The sequence below is a fragment of the Acanthochromis polyacanthus genome, chromosome 13 (genome assembly GCF_021347895.1).
Source record: "Acanthochromis polyacanthus isolate Apoly-LR-REF ecotype Palm Island chromosome 13, KAUST_Apoly_ChrSc, whole genome shotgun sequence".
Classification (NCBI taxonomy): domain Eukaryota; kingdom Metazoa; phylum Chordata; class Actinopteri; family Pomacentridae; genus Acanthochromis; species Acanthochromis polyacanthus.
In genome coordinates, this window is record NC_067125.1 from 1,359 (window position 1) to 13,468 (window position 12,110).

General features: G+C 39.6%; 1 protein-coding gene and 1 long non-coding RNA gene across 3 annotated transcripts; both read left to right on the top strand.

The window, feature by feature from the left end:
* Positions 1 to 298: 298 nt before the first annotated feature.
* Positions 299 to 5,285, top strand: LOC127536757 (uncharacterized). 2 transcript variants are annotated; one of them, XR_007945950.1, is made up of 6 exons: positions 299 to 420; positions 1,091 to 1,235; positions 1,529 to 1,637; positions 2,528 to 2,824; positions 3,494 to 4,042; positions 5,071 to 5,285. It is a non-coding gene; the product is annotated as an uncharacterized LOC127536757 (long non-coding RNA). The 2 variants fall into 2 exon arrangements; XR_007945951.1 differs by lacking the exons at positions 3,494 to 4,042; positions 5,071 to 5,285 and having other exon boundaries at positions 2,528 to 2,983.
* A 234-nt stretch (positions 5,286 to 5,519) lies between these two features.
* On the top strand, positions 5,520 to 8,530 carry LOC127536837 (homeodomain-interacting protein kinase 1-like). The gene is made up of 10 exons (XM_051958172.1): positions 5,520 to 5,588; positions 5,740 to 6,005; positions 6,313 to 6,527; positions 6,694 to 6,882; positions 7,030 to 7,211; positions 7,310 to 7,433; positions 7,520 to 7,630; positions 7,721 to 7,795; positions 7,912 to 8,084; positions 8,236 to 8,530. Exons 2-10 carry the CDS (start codon positions 5,774 to 5,776, stop codon positions 8,528 to 8,530), a joined length of 1,596 nt encoding a protein of 531 aa, XP_051814132.1. The 5' UTR covers positions 5,520 to 5,588; positions 5,740 to 5,773.
* Positions 8,531 to 12,110: the final 3,580 nt, after the last annotated feature.

Consider the following 12,110-nt stretch of genomic DNA (forward strand, 5'->3'; position numbering starts at 1 on the left):
GTTGAGTTGTGAGAAAGTGTGGTGAGTTGTTGCGGATGTACCTGTCACATTTCTTTTAGAAGTCAGTTATACATGGTTTAGTTTTAGATACAAACATTGAAATGATTAAACTAAAAGTCAGTAACTTTGAATATTTGTATTTCTTCAAACTGTAATGGCAGAAGTGAAACAGTAATCATAATTTCATTTCAACAATAGGGCCTGAAACTACTGACAGCCCACAGAACCAGGCCAGACACTACAAAGTTCTGCAGGAGCCTATAACAAATCCAAGCCCAGGCCCAACAAGAAGGATTTGCCCAGCTGTTGGACCTGGAATACCAAGCAAGACGGGCTTACATCGACTCTGATGTTCTGAAGGAGCACGACAGACCTACCAAGATTCTTCAAGCATATCCCTGCTTCAGAGAAGTGGATCATGTAAGCAAATCAAATCATTTTAAGTTGATTATTTTAATATGATTGTATGTGGGGCTGCACAGTGTCGTAGTGGTTAGCACTTTCACCTTGCAGCAAGAAGATCCCCGTTCAAATCCCGGCCTGGGATCTTTCTGCATGGAGTTTTGCATGTTCTCCCTGTGCATGCGTGGGTTTTCTCCGGGTACTCTGGCTTCCTCCCACAGTCCAAAAATATGCTGAGGTTAATTGTTACTCTAAATTGTCCATAGATGTGTGAATGTCGTGTGATTGTCTGTCTGTGTATGTAACCCTGTGACAGACTGGTGACCTGTCCAGGGTGTCCCCCGCCTTCGCCCGAGTCAGCCCGACCCTAATGAGGATAAAGCGGTGTATAGAGGATGGATGGATGGATGGATGCATGTATGTTAGTTTACAAATGATAGATTGTTAGCCATTTTCCATTTTTAAATTAAGGACAGATGTTGGCCAGGTTCTTTTTGCACAAATTGTTTCATAATTCACAAAGCAGGTCACGCTGCAATTTCTACTTACATAGAATAGAACTTTATTGCTCCCCGAAGGGAAATTCATTTGTTTGGTCTTTACATAATGGGTCCAGACATTTTTTATTGACTAGATTTTGATTGGAATGTTGATTAACAGGTATTTGCTATGTGTCCTTTTGTGGTAGATAATGGATGAACTGCAGCGGATCCTCAATCAAGGAAACCCCCACTTCATAGCTGAACTGAAGAACCGCTGGAAGACCTTTTGTGAGAAGATCCAGTTTTATGGCGTTTTCAAAAAAGTCATGAGACCTCCACTGGCTGATAAAGGTAATTACTTATCATTTGATAACTTAAGAATCCATGAGCTGACCACAGTAGTCAGTGCTGCTGGTGCTGCTCAGTTTCACACATCCACCAAGTATTTTCCATTTACATAACTTGTCAACCATCCTAACCACTTCTACCATGTGCTTTTTTCATTTTCCCACCTGCAGTTTACTGCTTCTTGCAGTCTCTCCCAACCACACTCACTTCTGTTTCTTGTCTTGTTACTCTGTTTTATGTTGTTTTTTGAATAACTGACTGCAGTAAATAAATTAGGTGGTTTTTGTTTTTCACAGTAAAGCGAGGGGTTGCGATGATGAAAGCTTTGCCAGACGTCTTCCCATCACCCATTGCTCCACCCAAGAAGTTGGGGCATGCAAGTGAGGCCATTCTTCACATCTTGAGGTAAAAAAATGATGTTTGATAGTTTTTCACATGCTTTACAACAGGGCTATTAAACTCTATTGTTAAGGGACCGCATTTTTAGACATTCTCCTGATTTTTTTTATTGTAAATATTTGCTTTTGATACATCACACCACTACATTTTGAAAACATTCATATTGCCACACTGAGAAAGGAATAGGCCTACTTTAAGAAACTGGGTGAAGCGCTCAGTTTCATTTTCTTTGCAACATAAGCTGTGATACAGCCACAGAAGTAAACAAATTTGAAATAGATGTATTCTACAGCACATCATATGTCATGTGGCATATAATGTGGTCAATTCTGACATCTCTTATCAAGCTACATCACGGCACTTCTTAAGTACTAAAAAGAAGCAAACGACAGGATTGAGTAAAGACATTTCAGAAATTAAAAGATCACTGAGCTCGCCTGTGTATTTGATCCCACAAAACAGAAATGATAAATGCTTCCAATATTTGACATCAGACTGCTTTTACTGCCTTAACCCAGTGAAGCTGTTTATGAAGAATATTGTTGCATTACTAGAGCCTGGCAATGACCAAAGAAAAATGTCTAACATTACAAAGAACATATCTGGACGACTCACATCAGTCAGGCAAAACAGAATGACAGCTGTAGTTGCAGGCTGTGTAGTAGGCTCCTTGACACACATCCATAAAAAGGCATAAACACTGGCTCACAACTACTTTGTTTCTTTTACACTTTCTTGTCTTGTGTCACTTCCACATATTCATTTTTATTTCAATTATAGACAAAGACGAGCATTGCTACCCTGCCACATATCCATTTAGTTTACTCTCATAAACACACACACAAATAAGCTTCAATTCACACTTAATTAGCCTCATATTTCTATTTGTGTTTCAGTCTGTGGAAGACCCCAACGCTTTCCTGAACGCAAGACCGCTCTCCAGCCCTGTAGTGATCGTCTGTGAGAGCAACTGCATTCTGGCCATCGGAACCATGCCTGTGCTGATCTTCCCAAAGGAGGACATCTCAGTGTGATGTACATCATGGCATGCTGCTACACCTTTCACCTCACATACCCCAAGTGCATAACCACACTCCTCTCTGTGCTGCAGACAGAGGTCCTCATGGATGCCATCCATGACCAAGACATGACTTCTTCATATAAAAAAGCTATGGCTGAGTGGAGGAAGTTCAGTGAGTAGGCTTGTACGTTGTTCTGTAGTTCCAGAAAATGTTAGATGAGTCAGTTTGTTCAGGTCTTAGCATTTGTTCAGGGCTCCTCAGAGCACTTTCTTCTGTAAAATGTTTTTGATACAGATTGCACCTTAAATAGAATAAAGAGGTGAAAAGAAATTGGATTTGTATCTTCATTTAAGCAAGTGACATTTACTGTTCTTGTAGTCAGGATCACTGATTATAAGCATGAATATTTTTGAATTCCACAGCATTTGGCTCATTTTAAGAATTTTAAGAAAGTTATCCTACATAGAGAGAAAAATATTCTGAACTGTTGCCGTTCCATCAAGAAAAGTAAATTAGATTTTAGTATAACTTTTCAAGTAATGTAATGCTTACTACATATCATTATGTCAAGACAATGGCACGAGCATTTGCTTCATTTCAGAATATTTTTCAACATATTGAGAAAAGAGGTCTCATATTTTTTATTTCTTCCAAGAAAAATGCACTTATTAGTGAGAATATACTAATTTTAAGGTATTTTGGGTTTCATTGAGGTTAGATATTTTTACTTGTTTTGGAAAATCTTGACAAGCCAAATTTTCTTGTTCTGTTGGCAGATAATTTTGCTTAGTTTAAGTAATATGTCACTTGTTTTTGTGGGTTTTTTTCTTGTTTTTGAAGGAGGACTTTTTGCAGTGTAGGAGAAGTAAAGAAGGGGAAGTTCATACGTCAGGTGGCAGATGAAGATGGACAGAATGACTTTTCAGCCCATCAGGTCATCCATGAACAAATGGAGACAGATCTTACATTATATGAGATGGAACATTTTAAATTTTACTTCAACATAATTGATGGCACAATTTACCCCCAACATGTTTTCTCCAAAGGCTCAACTAAGTCCAAGTTTGTTCCCTTTGGAAAGCCATATTCCTCATATACAATGACTACACCAGTGTTTCAGCATTTTACATGAACCCAAATTTATCCACTGTGTGCTTTCTTTACAGTAAATATGACAGCTAAAAGTTTAAAAAATAACAACATTACATATATGCTGCTTTGTTTACATTTGAACGAGGTAGTGCTGCATTTAAATCAGGGTGCAGACAGTTCTGCACAGTGTCTTCCAGATTTCAACAAGACAACAGGACGACTTGAAACGAGCAGGACATCGAGATTAATCTCAACTTTAACCTTTCAAGAAAACCCAAAGAAGCCAACATTTTTGAGGTAAGTGACTTCACTGCTCTGCTTGATGAAGCAAACACCAGAGGAAACATTCAGAAGGAAGTTTTAAAATCTATTTTTCTACAACTCTGTCCAATTTGTAATGAAATCTGTGAGTCAGAACAGGATGTAACACTCAGTTTTTTACTGGTCTTGTAATTTTTAACATCTTGTTATTAAAAGTAAGATCTTAGCAGTGTGGAAGGGAAGTGATGTGTTCAGGTTTGGTCATAACTGGATAAAACCAACTCCTGTAAAGAGCAGGACAAACATGTTTGTTAAGACAAAATATGGTTTTAAAGCTCCAAACTTGGAATAATTTGACTATAACCATGACCAAATACATAGATATGTTGGGATAGCAGGATTTTTCTACTGGGAAATATTCATTTTGGAGTATATAATGATAATCTGATGTGTTGATGTGAGCAAGAGTTAAGGTCACTTTTTTCTGATCAGTAAATTCATTCAGTAAGTGTAATAAGTAAGGTAATAGCTCATTCTGTTTCCTTAACTTGCAACATGTCATTTAAGTCATTTAAAATGCCATTTTCAAAATTAAACAATGCTGAGAAATTTTAAATTGTTTTTAAAGGCATTGTAGAATTCATGGCAAACACAAAATCTCTGAGTGGAGACACCATTTCAATTTATTTTATTGAGTTATTTATTCGTTTATTGAGTAGTTCAGTGAAACCAGCTTAACACCAAACTCAGAGACTTCCACATTTCAGCAAAATCTAGATAACCAAACTTTTGTGAAGTAAGTAACTCCACTCTTCTGTTTAATGAAGTAAAACTTTGGAGTTTCTGAGGAAACATCCATGTAGTTTTGCTGCAATACTGTCCAATATGCCTTATAACACAATTCAGAACAGGTTGTAACACTCAGTGCTGTTGTTTTATGATGATTGGTTCAATATTCAGCAAATATGATTGAAAACTGAGATCACAACAGTGTGGTAGATTACCAATGGTTCAACAAGACATCCATAGAATATGGTTCTCATTTGTGTCTGCTTCACTTTCAGTCTTTTTTGACAAGATAAAAATGAACAATCAAAGTTCATCCTCATCCTCATCTTCCTCTGAGGAGAGTACTACAAGGCATCCTTTCGAAGTCCCAGAAGACTACAAGTTGATGCAAAACCTGGAACATGGAAGCTGTGGATTTGTGCCGGAACGTATGACAAACAACACTGAAGAGCACGAGGCCATAAAGGTGTCCGAACGGAACTGTCAAGACCATGAGGTAGGACACTGATTCCAGCTGAACAGTGACACAAAAAAGACATTGTTTTAAAAAGAGGTAGTACCACGACAAGATTCTGAGTAGTGGTACTGCTCATGTTATGTACTTTTTAGTTGTTGAGAAGAACTGATTGGACTCTGTGGCTCAGCAAACATATTGTCTCTCCACAGGTGAAAATCCTGAAAAAACCCATGAGCCACAACTCAAAGGAGAAGGACAGAACCCCCCCAGTGATATCCTCGACCATCCCTCTATCACTAGAAGCGACCTCAGCAGCAACTCCCCCACCAGCAGTTGGTAAGTGTGTTTCTGTTTACTTTGTACACAGGTTGTGAGACATTAGCAGCCCAGCAGGTGACAGAAGACTGATATGGACTTTTGTTGATTTTCATGTTTACGTTCTCTGCTTGTCGGATGTAAACCCAACCGTCTATGTTTCCTTTTTTAGCGATGAATCTAGACCCTCCACCACCGTGTCCATCATGGTTAAGCCTGCAGATCCAGAGAACAGAATCAACCTGACAGGCTTGCCTGATGATGAAAGTGACCTGAAGAGCAGTAAGCTTGAGGACAGTGACACTGCTAAAGACAATGAGAACAACAAGGACAATGATGAAGACACTGAAGTCAAGAAGAAGGCGCAGAGAAAGACAAAGACAAAGAAGAAGAACTACTTCCAATGCGCCTTCTCCTGGATAAAGAAGAAGTGTTCAGGTTTGGTCATAACTGGATAACTAAAACCAACCAGTACTCCTGTAAAGAGCAGACTTCTGTTTAATGAAGTAAACACTTTGGAGTTTCTGAGGAAACATCCATGTAGTTTTGCTGCAATACTGTCCAATATGCCTTATAACACAATTCAGAACAGGTTGTAACACTCAGTGCTGTTGTTTTATGATAATTGGTTCAATATTTAGCAAATATGATTGAAAACTGAGATGACATCAGTGTGGTAGATTACCAATGGTTCAACAAGACATCCATAGAATATGTTTCTCATTTGTGTCTGCTTCACTTTCAGGCTTCTGTGACAAGCTCAAAAAGAACATTCAAAGTTCATCCTCATCTTCCTCTGAGGAGAGTACCACAAGCCAGCGTTCCGAAGTCTCAACAGGCTACACGTTCGTGAAAGAAATCGGACATGGAGGCTTTGCATTAGTGGTGGAATGTGTGAAGAACGACACCGAAGAGCACGTGGCTGTAAAGGTGCCCGAATGGAGCAATCTAGACCATGAGGTAAGACACTGATTCCAGCTGAACAGTGACACAAAAAAGACATTTTTCAAAAAGAGGTAGTACTACTACAATATTCTGAGTAGTGGTACTGGTGATGTTATGTACTTTTTAGTTGAGAAAAACTGATTGGACTCTGTGGCTCAGCAAACATATTGTCTCTCCACAGGCGGAAATCATGAAAAAGCTCGTGAGCCACAACTCGAAGCAGTCAAACATCATCGACTACAAAGGAGACGTCTTCATAAAAAATAAGCGGCAACTGGTGTTTGAAAAATTGGACATCAGCCTGTGGGACTATTTGCGGAATTCACAACAGCCAATGCCACTGGAACACGTCCGCACAATTATTGAGCAGGTATGACCTTCTATTGTCTCCTTATATTTCTCTCCTTGAGTGGTGCTAGAATCAACATGGGTGTTTCAGGAACCTTTACAACTTCTGCTTTTATTGTCATGTGACAGATTTCTTTAACAAACTCCTGATAAATGTTGTTACTTGCAGCTGGCTGTAGCTCTGGATACGACAAAGAGCGCTGGCATAATCCACGCTGATCTGAAGGAAGACAACATCATGATGGTGGATCGTGTGAAGCAGCCCTTCAGAGTCAAACTCATTGACTTTGGTGAGGCCGAGTACAGCTCCAAAACCAAAGCGGGAAAGCTCCTCCAAGTAGTTGCATATAGGTATGAAATACTGATACTTTTGAAACTTCTTTAATTCAGCGCTGTCTCCTTATTGTCTACTGTGTCACATCTTCATTTGATGTTTTTTCCACTTTCAGAGCTCCAGAAATCATCCTGGGCCTGCCGTATTCTGAGGCCATCGACATTTGGTCCTTAGGCTGCGTGATGGAGAGGATGATGACTTCAGATGGTCTCTTCGGAACAGACTCCGAATACTGGACAGTGAGTAAATTACTGCAGCTGAAACACATTAGAAGCCGTCACAGGAATAGCTTCAGGTCTAACATGGTGTTATGTTTTGTTTGCAGCTCCTACGCATGATCGGTCTGTTGGGTCCGCCACCGCAACATGTCATCGATGCTGGACGAAGATCAGAATTATTTTTTCAGAAAATGCCTGATGGTTTGTGGCAGCTGAAGGTACAATACTCCTACTGTGATTTTACCTCTGACCTTTACTCACTCAATAAGATAAAGACTTGAGTAAGCATGATTGTTTTCTTCTTTCAGAGACCTACAGAGTGTTTTGGGACCCATTTCGACGACGCAGTTTACCAGTTCAGCTCTCTGGATGAAATCGAAACGGTACGTTAGGAAGCAGCAGCTAGTTGCTGAAAATTCACCTTCATTTATGGCATTCACATTTCACGGTGGAAGGTGATTTGACCACTGTTGGACTTTCAAAATGTTTTCTGCACCAGGTGTGCTCTGAGACGGACAACCTAGCAGAGGCTGATGAGAGAAAGGAGTGCATCGAGCTCCTGAAGGCGATGCTTCAATGGGACGAGAAAGACAGAATCACCCCCAGTGGTATCCTGAAGCATCCCTTTATCACGAGAAGCTACCTCAGCAGCAACTCCCCCACCAGCAGTTGGTAAGTGTGTTTCTGTTTACTTTGTACACAGGTTGTGAGACATTAGCAGCCCAGCAGGTGACAAAAGACTGATATGGACTTTTGTTGATTTTCATGTTTACATTCTCTGCTTGTCGGATGTAAACCCAACCGTGTATGTTTTCTTTTTTAGCGATGAACCGAGACCCTCCACCAGCCTGTCCATCACGGTTAAGCCTGCAGATCCAGAGAACAGAATCAACCTGACAGGCTTGCCTGATGATGAAAGTGACCTGAAGAGCAGTAAGCTTGAGGACAGTGACACTGCTAAAGACACTGAGACCAGCAAAGACAGAAACAATGATGAAGACACTAAAGGCAATGAGAAGGACCAGAGAAGGACAAAGACAAAGAAGAAGAACTGCTTCGAACGCATCTTCTCCTGGAGAAAGAAGACGTTCTGCTGCTGCTGCTGTGTCCAAGTTTAAGGATGTGATACATCTGATGTGATGAACTGAGCAGCACTAATGGACTGGATCCACAGTTCCTTTTTTTTGTTTTGTTTTTTTTGTTTTAAAATCAATAAAAGTCCGTATCAGTTCCTGACCTCAGCATCGTTCGCTGGGTTTACCTTCACCCCAACCGGTCGAGGCAGATGGCCGCCTTGTCTGAGCCTGGTTCTGCCGGAGGGTTCTTCCTGAAAAAGGGAGTTTTACCTCCCCACTGTCGCCAAGTGCTTGCTCAGACAGGGAATCCAAAGGAAACTTTGGATTTGTTGGATTTCTCTGTATTATTTTGTCTTTACTTTCCTCATTGAAGTGTCTTGTGATGACCCATTTGAACTGGTGAATAAAATGTATTGAAAATGAATTGAAAGTTTCACCTAAAAAGTGTCTGGATTTTGGTCACATGGTTGATGCTCACAACTGCCCTGAGTCAGTCGTGGCTTCTCAGTTGCCGTGCAGAGCAGAGAGTCTTTGGGTTTCTTTTTTATTTACAATTTCCATCGTTATTTTTGGTGAATTTTTAAATTTGACATTTTAAATAAAGTGACTACAATGAAATCTGACAATTTTAGGCTTATTTTCAAGATGCTTTCTCTATGTAACCACACAAAACTGATGGTATTTATGACAAACAGTGGGAAAGTTGAACCACTCTTTCCATTTTTACAGTTTCTGGCTCTAAAAAGAGTGTGCATTTTGAAGATTTTTTAAAAACAAAACATGCCTTGTAAACAAAGTGGTGCTACAAGGGTTAAAAGGGACAAACACATCTCATTGCAATGAGTGATGAAGTTATTTTTCCTGCACTCTGCAACTTACAAGTCTCCCATAACTATCAGTCTTAATCATTTGTAATCCTTTACATTTTCGTTGTGCAGTTAATTTTGCGGAGCTCATTGTTTGCTCAGACGGTCAGGCATTCCCTCATGGAGCTAAAATAGAGACAGTATTGGTTGTCATTGAAAAAAAAAGAATTTACCATTGAAAAAAATAGTTATTGAAAACACAATTTCCTCTGCTGTAGTCTTGACGGTCGGACTTCCCCAAACCAAAGAAAAACAAATTACAAATCTAAAACAACCACATTTTCAAAGCAAAAAAAACAAAAAAAATTATTGAATTTTTTTGTTATCCACTCATTCCTTTTGCTGTCAAACTACAGTTCCAGTAGGTTCTCCTCTCTTTTCTTTTTTTCCACCATGTTTGTTTGCTGCATGGGCGTAACCACCATCTCAGAAGTGAGGGGGACAAATTTTTCAGAGCGATTTATCATTCTCTTACATTTAATTGCACCGTCCTTAGTGGCTAAAGAACCACATAATCCCTAACAGCCACAGTACAATACCAGGGGACCAACTAGGCTAGTTCTTTAAACTATAAAGTACAAAACTTTAAACTATAAAATCTAAAGTTTTAGTGGCCAAACTCTAGTTGAGTTGACAACAATGTCCCTTGAACATCTACTGGACGAGTAGCCAAAGGAGCCAAACACTGAACATGAAATGATCAGTACTGCCTGGTTTCTCCCTGCAATAGATATCTTATTTTCAGGAAGTTATAATCTCTCCTTACCTGTAAAGACCCTACATCCTTGTCCCTGCTGCTGGCCTCTGATCCATCTCCTCCCTGACTCTGCTCTTTCTGTTATAGCAATAAACATAAAAAAATGTGGTAAGAAAAATTCTGGCGATTTCACTCAGAATATACTTACAACGCAAAAAGCTTATTCAAGGAAAATTCCCCGTTCATTTTAACCCCTGTAAGTTTTTCTACAGAGCCGGAGGCTGCTCTTTCTGGACCACACTAAGTATTCCACACAAAGTACTACTTCATGTTCTATCTATCTGTAATGGCCTTTGCGGAGTCTAGATCTAACAGGAAAGAGACAAAATGCAAGGGCAACTCTTAAGACAGATATATATTTATTTTACACGATAATATGACATAAAAATAAAAGCTGCACACACACACAAAAGTGTGACTCCCGCTGCAAAACGTCTGATCTCACTTCCTCCTGACAGACACACAGACAGACATTAATAAGCATAAGTAGATATAGCACTGATTTATCTGATAAACTGTACATATTTCACTTATTTAATAAAATATATTTTATTTTAACATTTCAAGCCAATACACCTCCTTTGAAATGAGCAGCACGTACCAACTGAACAGTCTGCCTGCTTTCTTCAGGACTTTTTGATCCTTCCAGAGAATTCCTCCACTTCACTGAAATAGTAGTCAGACAACATTATCACTGCAGGCTTGACAGAAATACTGGTAACACTTAAAGAGGATACATTCACAGACATTGGTACACTTTAACGAAGGTGGCAACTACTTTGTTAGTAAACAGTTAAAAAACATTTTAGTGCATTGTGTAAATTAAAAAAAAAAACAAGAGTCCTGATGAATCCAGGTAGAGCATTTGCCAAAGTACATCCTGAGGGCAACCCAAAGTACAGAAACAATGAATTTCTGGAACTCAGGAATTCTTTCAAAACGCAGCCAAAAAATGTTCTGTCCACTGATATTACTAACAAAGGCCCTAAGTGAATCTTTTCTGAGTCAGTCTGCAATGATGAGAAAACAGGAACATTTTCCAAGTACCACCAAATGCTGCTCAGCTCCCTGTGACTGGATAATGAAGTCCACCAGTCTTGCTTCCTTTGCAGTGCACTCAGTCTCAGCCTGTATATGGAGAAGAACTTCCTCAGTGACAGCACCCCGCCTTGGCACTCTGTAAACGGGCTTCATGGTTCCTTGGAGCAGGCTTCTGGCTTCATTAGTCCAGAACGACAAAATTCATCCAAGATAAATAATGGGGAAAAAAGACAACACAGTGATGAAAAAAATGACATGCACAAATACTCTGGACAAAGACTGCCATCCACAGTCTGATGAACTTAATGTAGTTACCAGATGCTCTAGTGACATGGCACTGATAGTGTGTGATCACTTTGTAGAAGTGGAAGTGAACCCCTAAGTTGCAACTAAAATTTATATCCACGCTTTGTTTCAGGCTGTCGTACCCCTCTGTTTGGAAACGCTCCATGAGAAGAAGACACCACCACTTCTGTATCAAAGGCATGTCCATCTGAAAGCAGTGTGACAATAGAAAGAAAAAACTGAGTTCAAAATGTGTCCTTTCTCTTCAAAATGAATAGTATGTGGCAACAACAAAAGCATTTGGAGAAAGCAGTTTCTTCTATGTGTGAACCTTTTTTGAAAACTAACCTCCTGGAACTCAAACTTTTGGTTTGTGACAATGGAAAGCGTATACTGTAACAGACAAGATGAAAAAGATGATTTTATATGCATACATGCAGCAAAACCAGCAGAGCACAGCCTGGGCTTTGCTTCCACCCAGCTGCAGGACGGGAGACGAAAAACAAGTGTGACCTCAGTGGCGTCATTAGGCCTATTTTAGGGGGGCTTCAGCCCCCCAAATAATTTTATGTTCATTTATTTTAAAAAAAAGTTTGTTTGTTTGTTTGTTTTTTACAAAAAAAGTGCCAAAAAGTTCCATATAATTTGACCAGAATATGAGTTTAAATACATA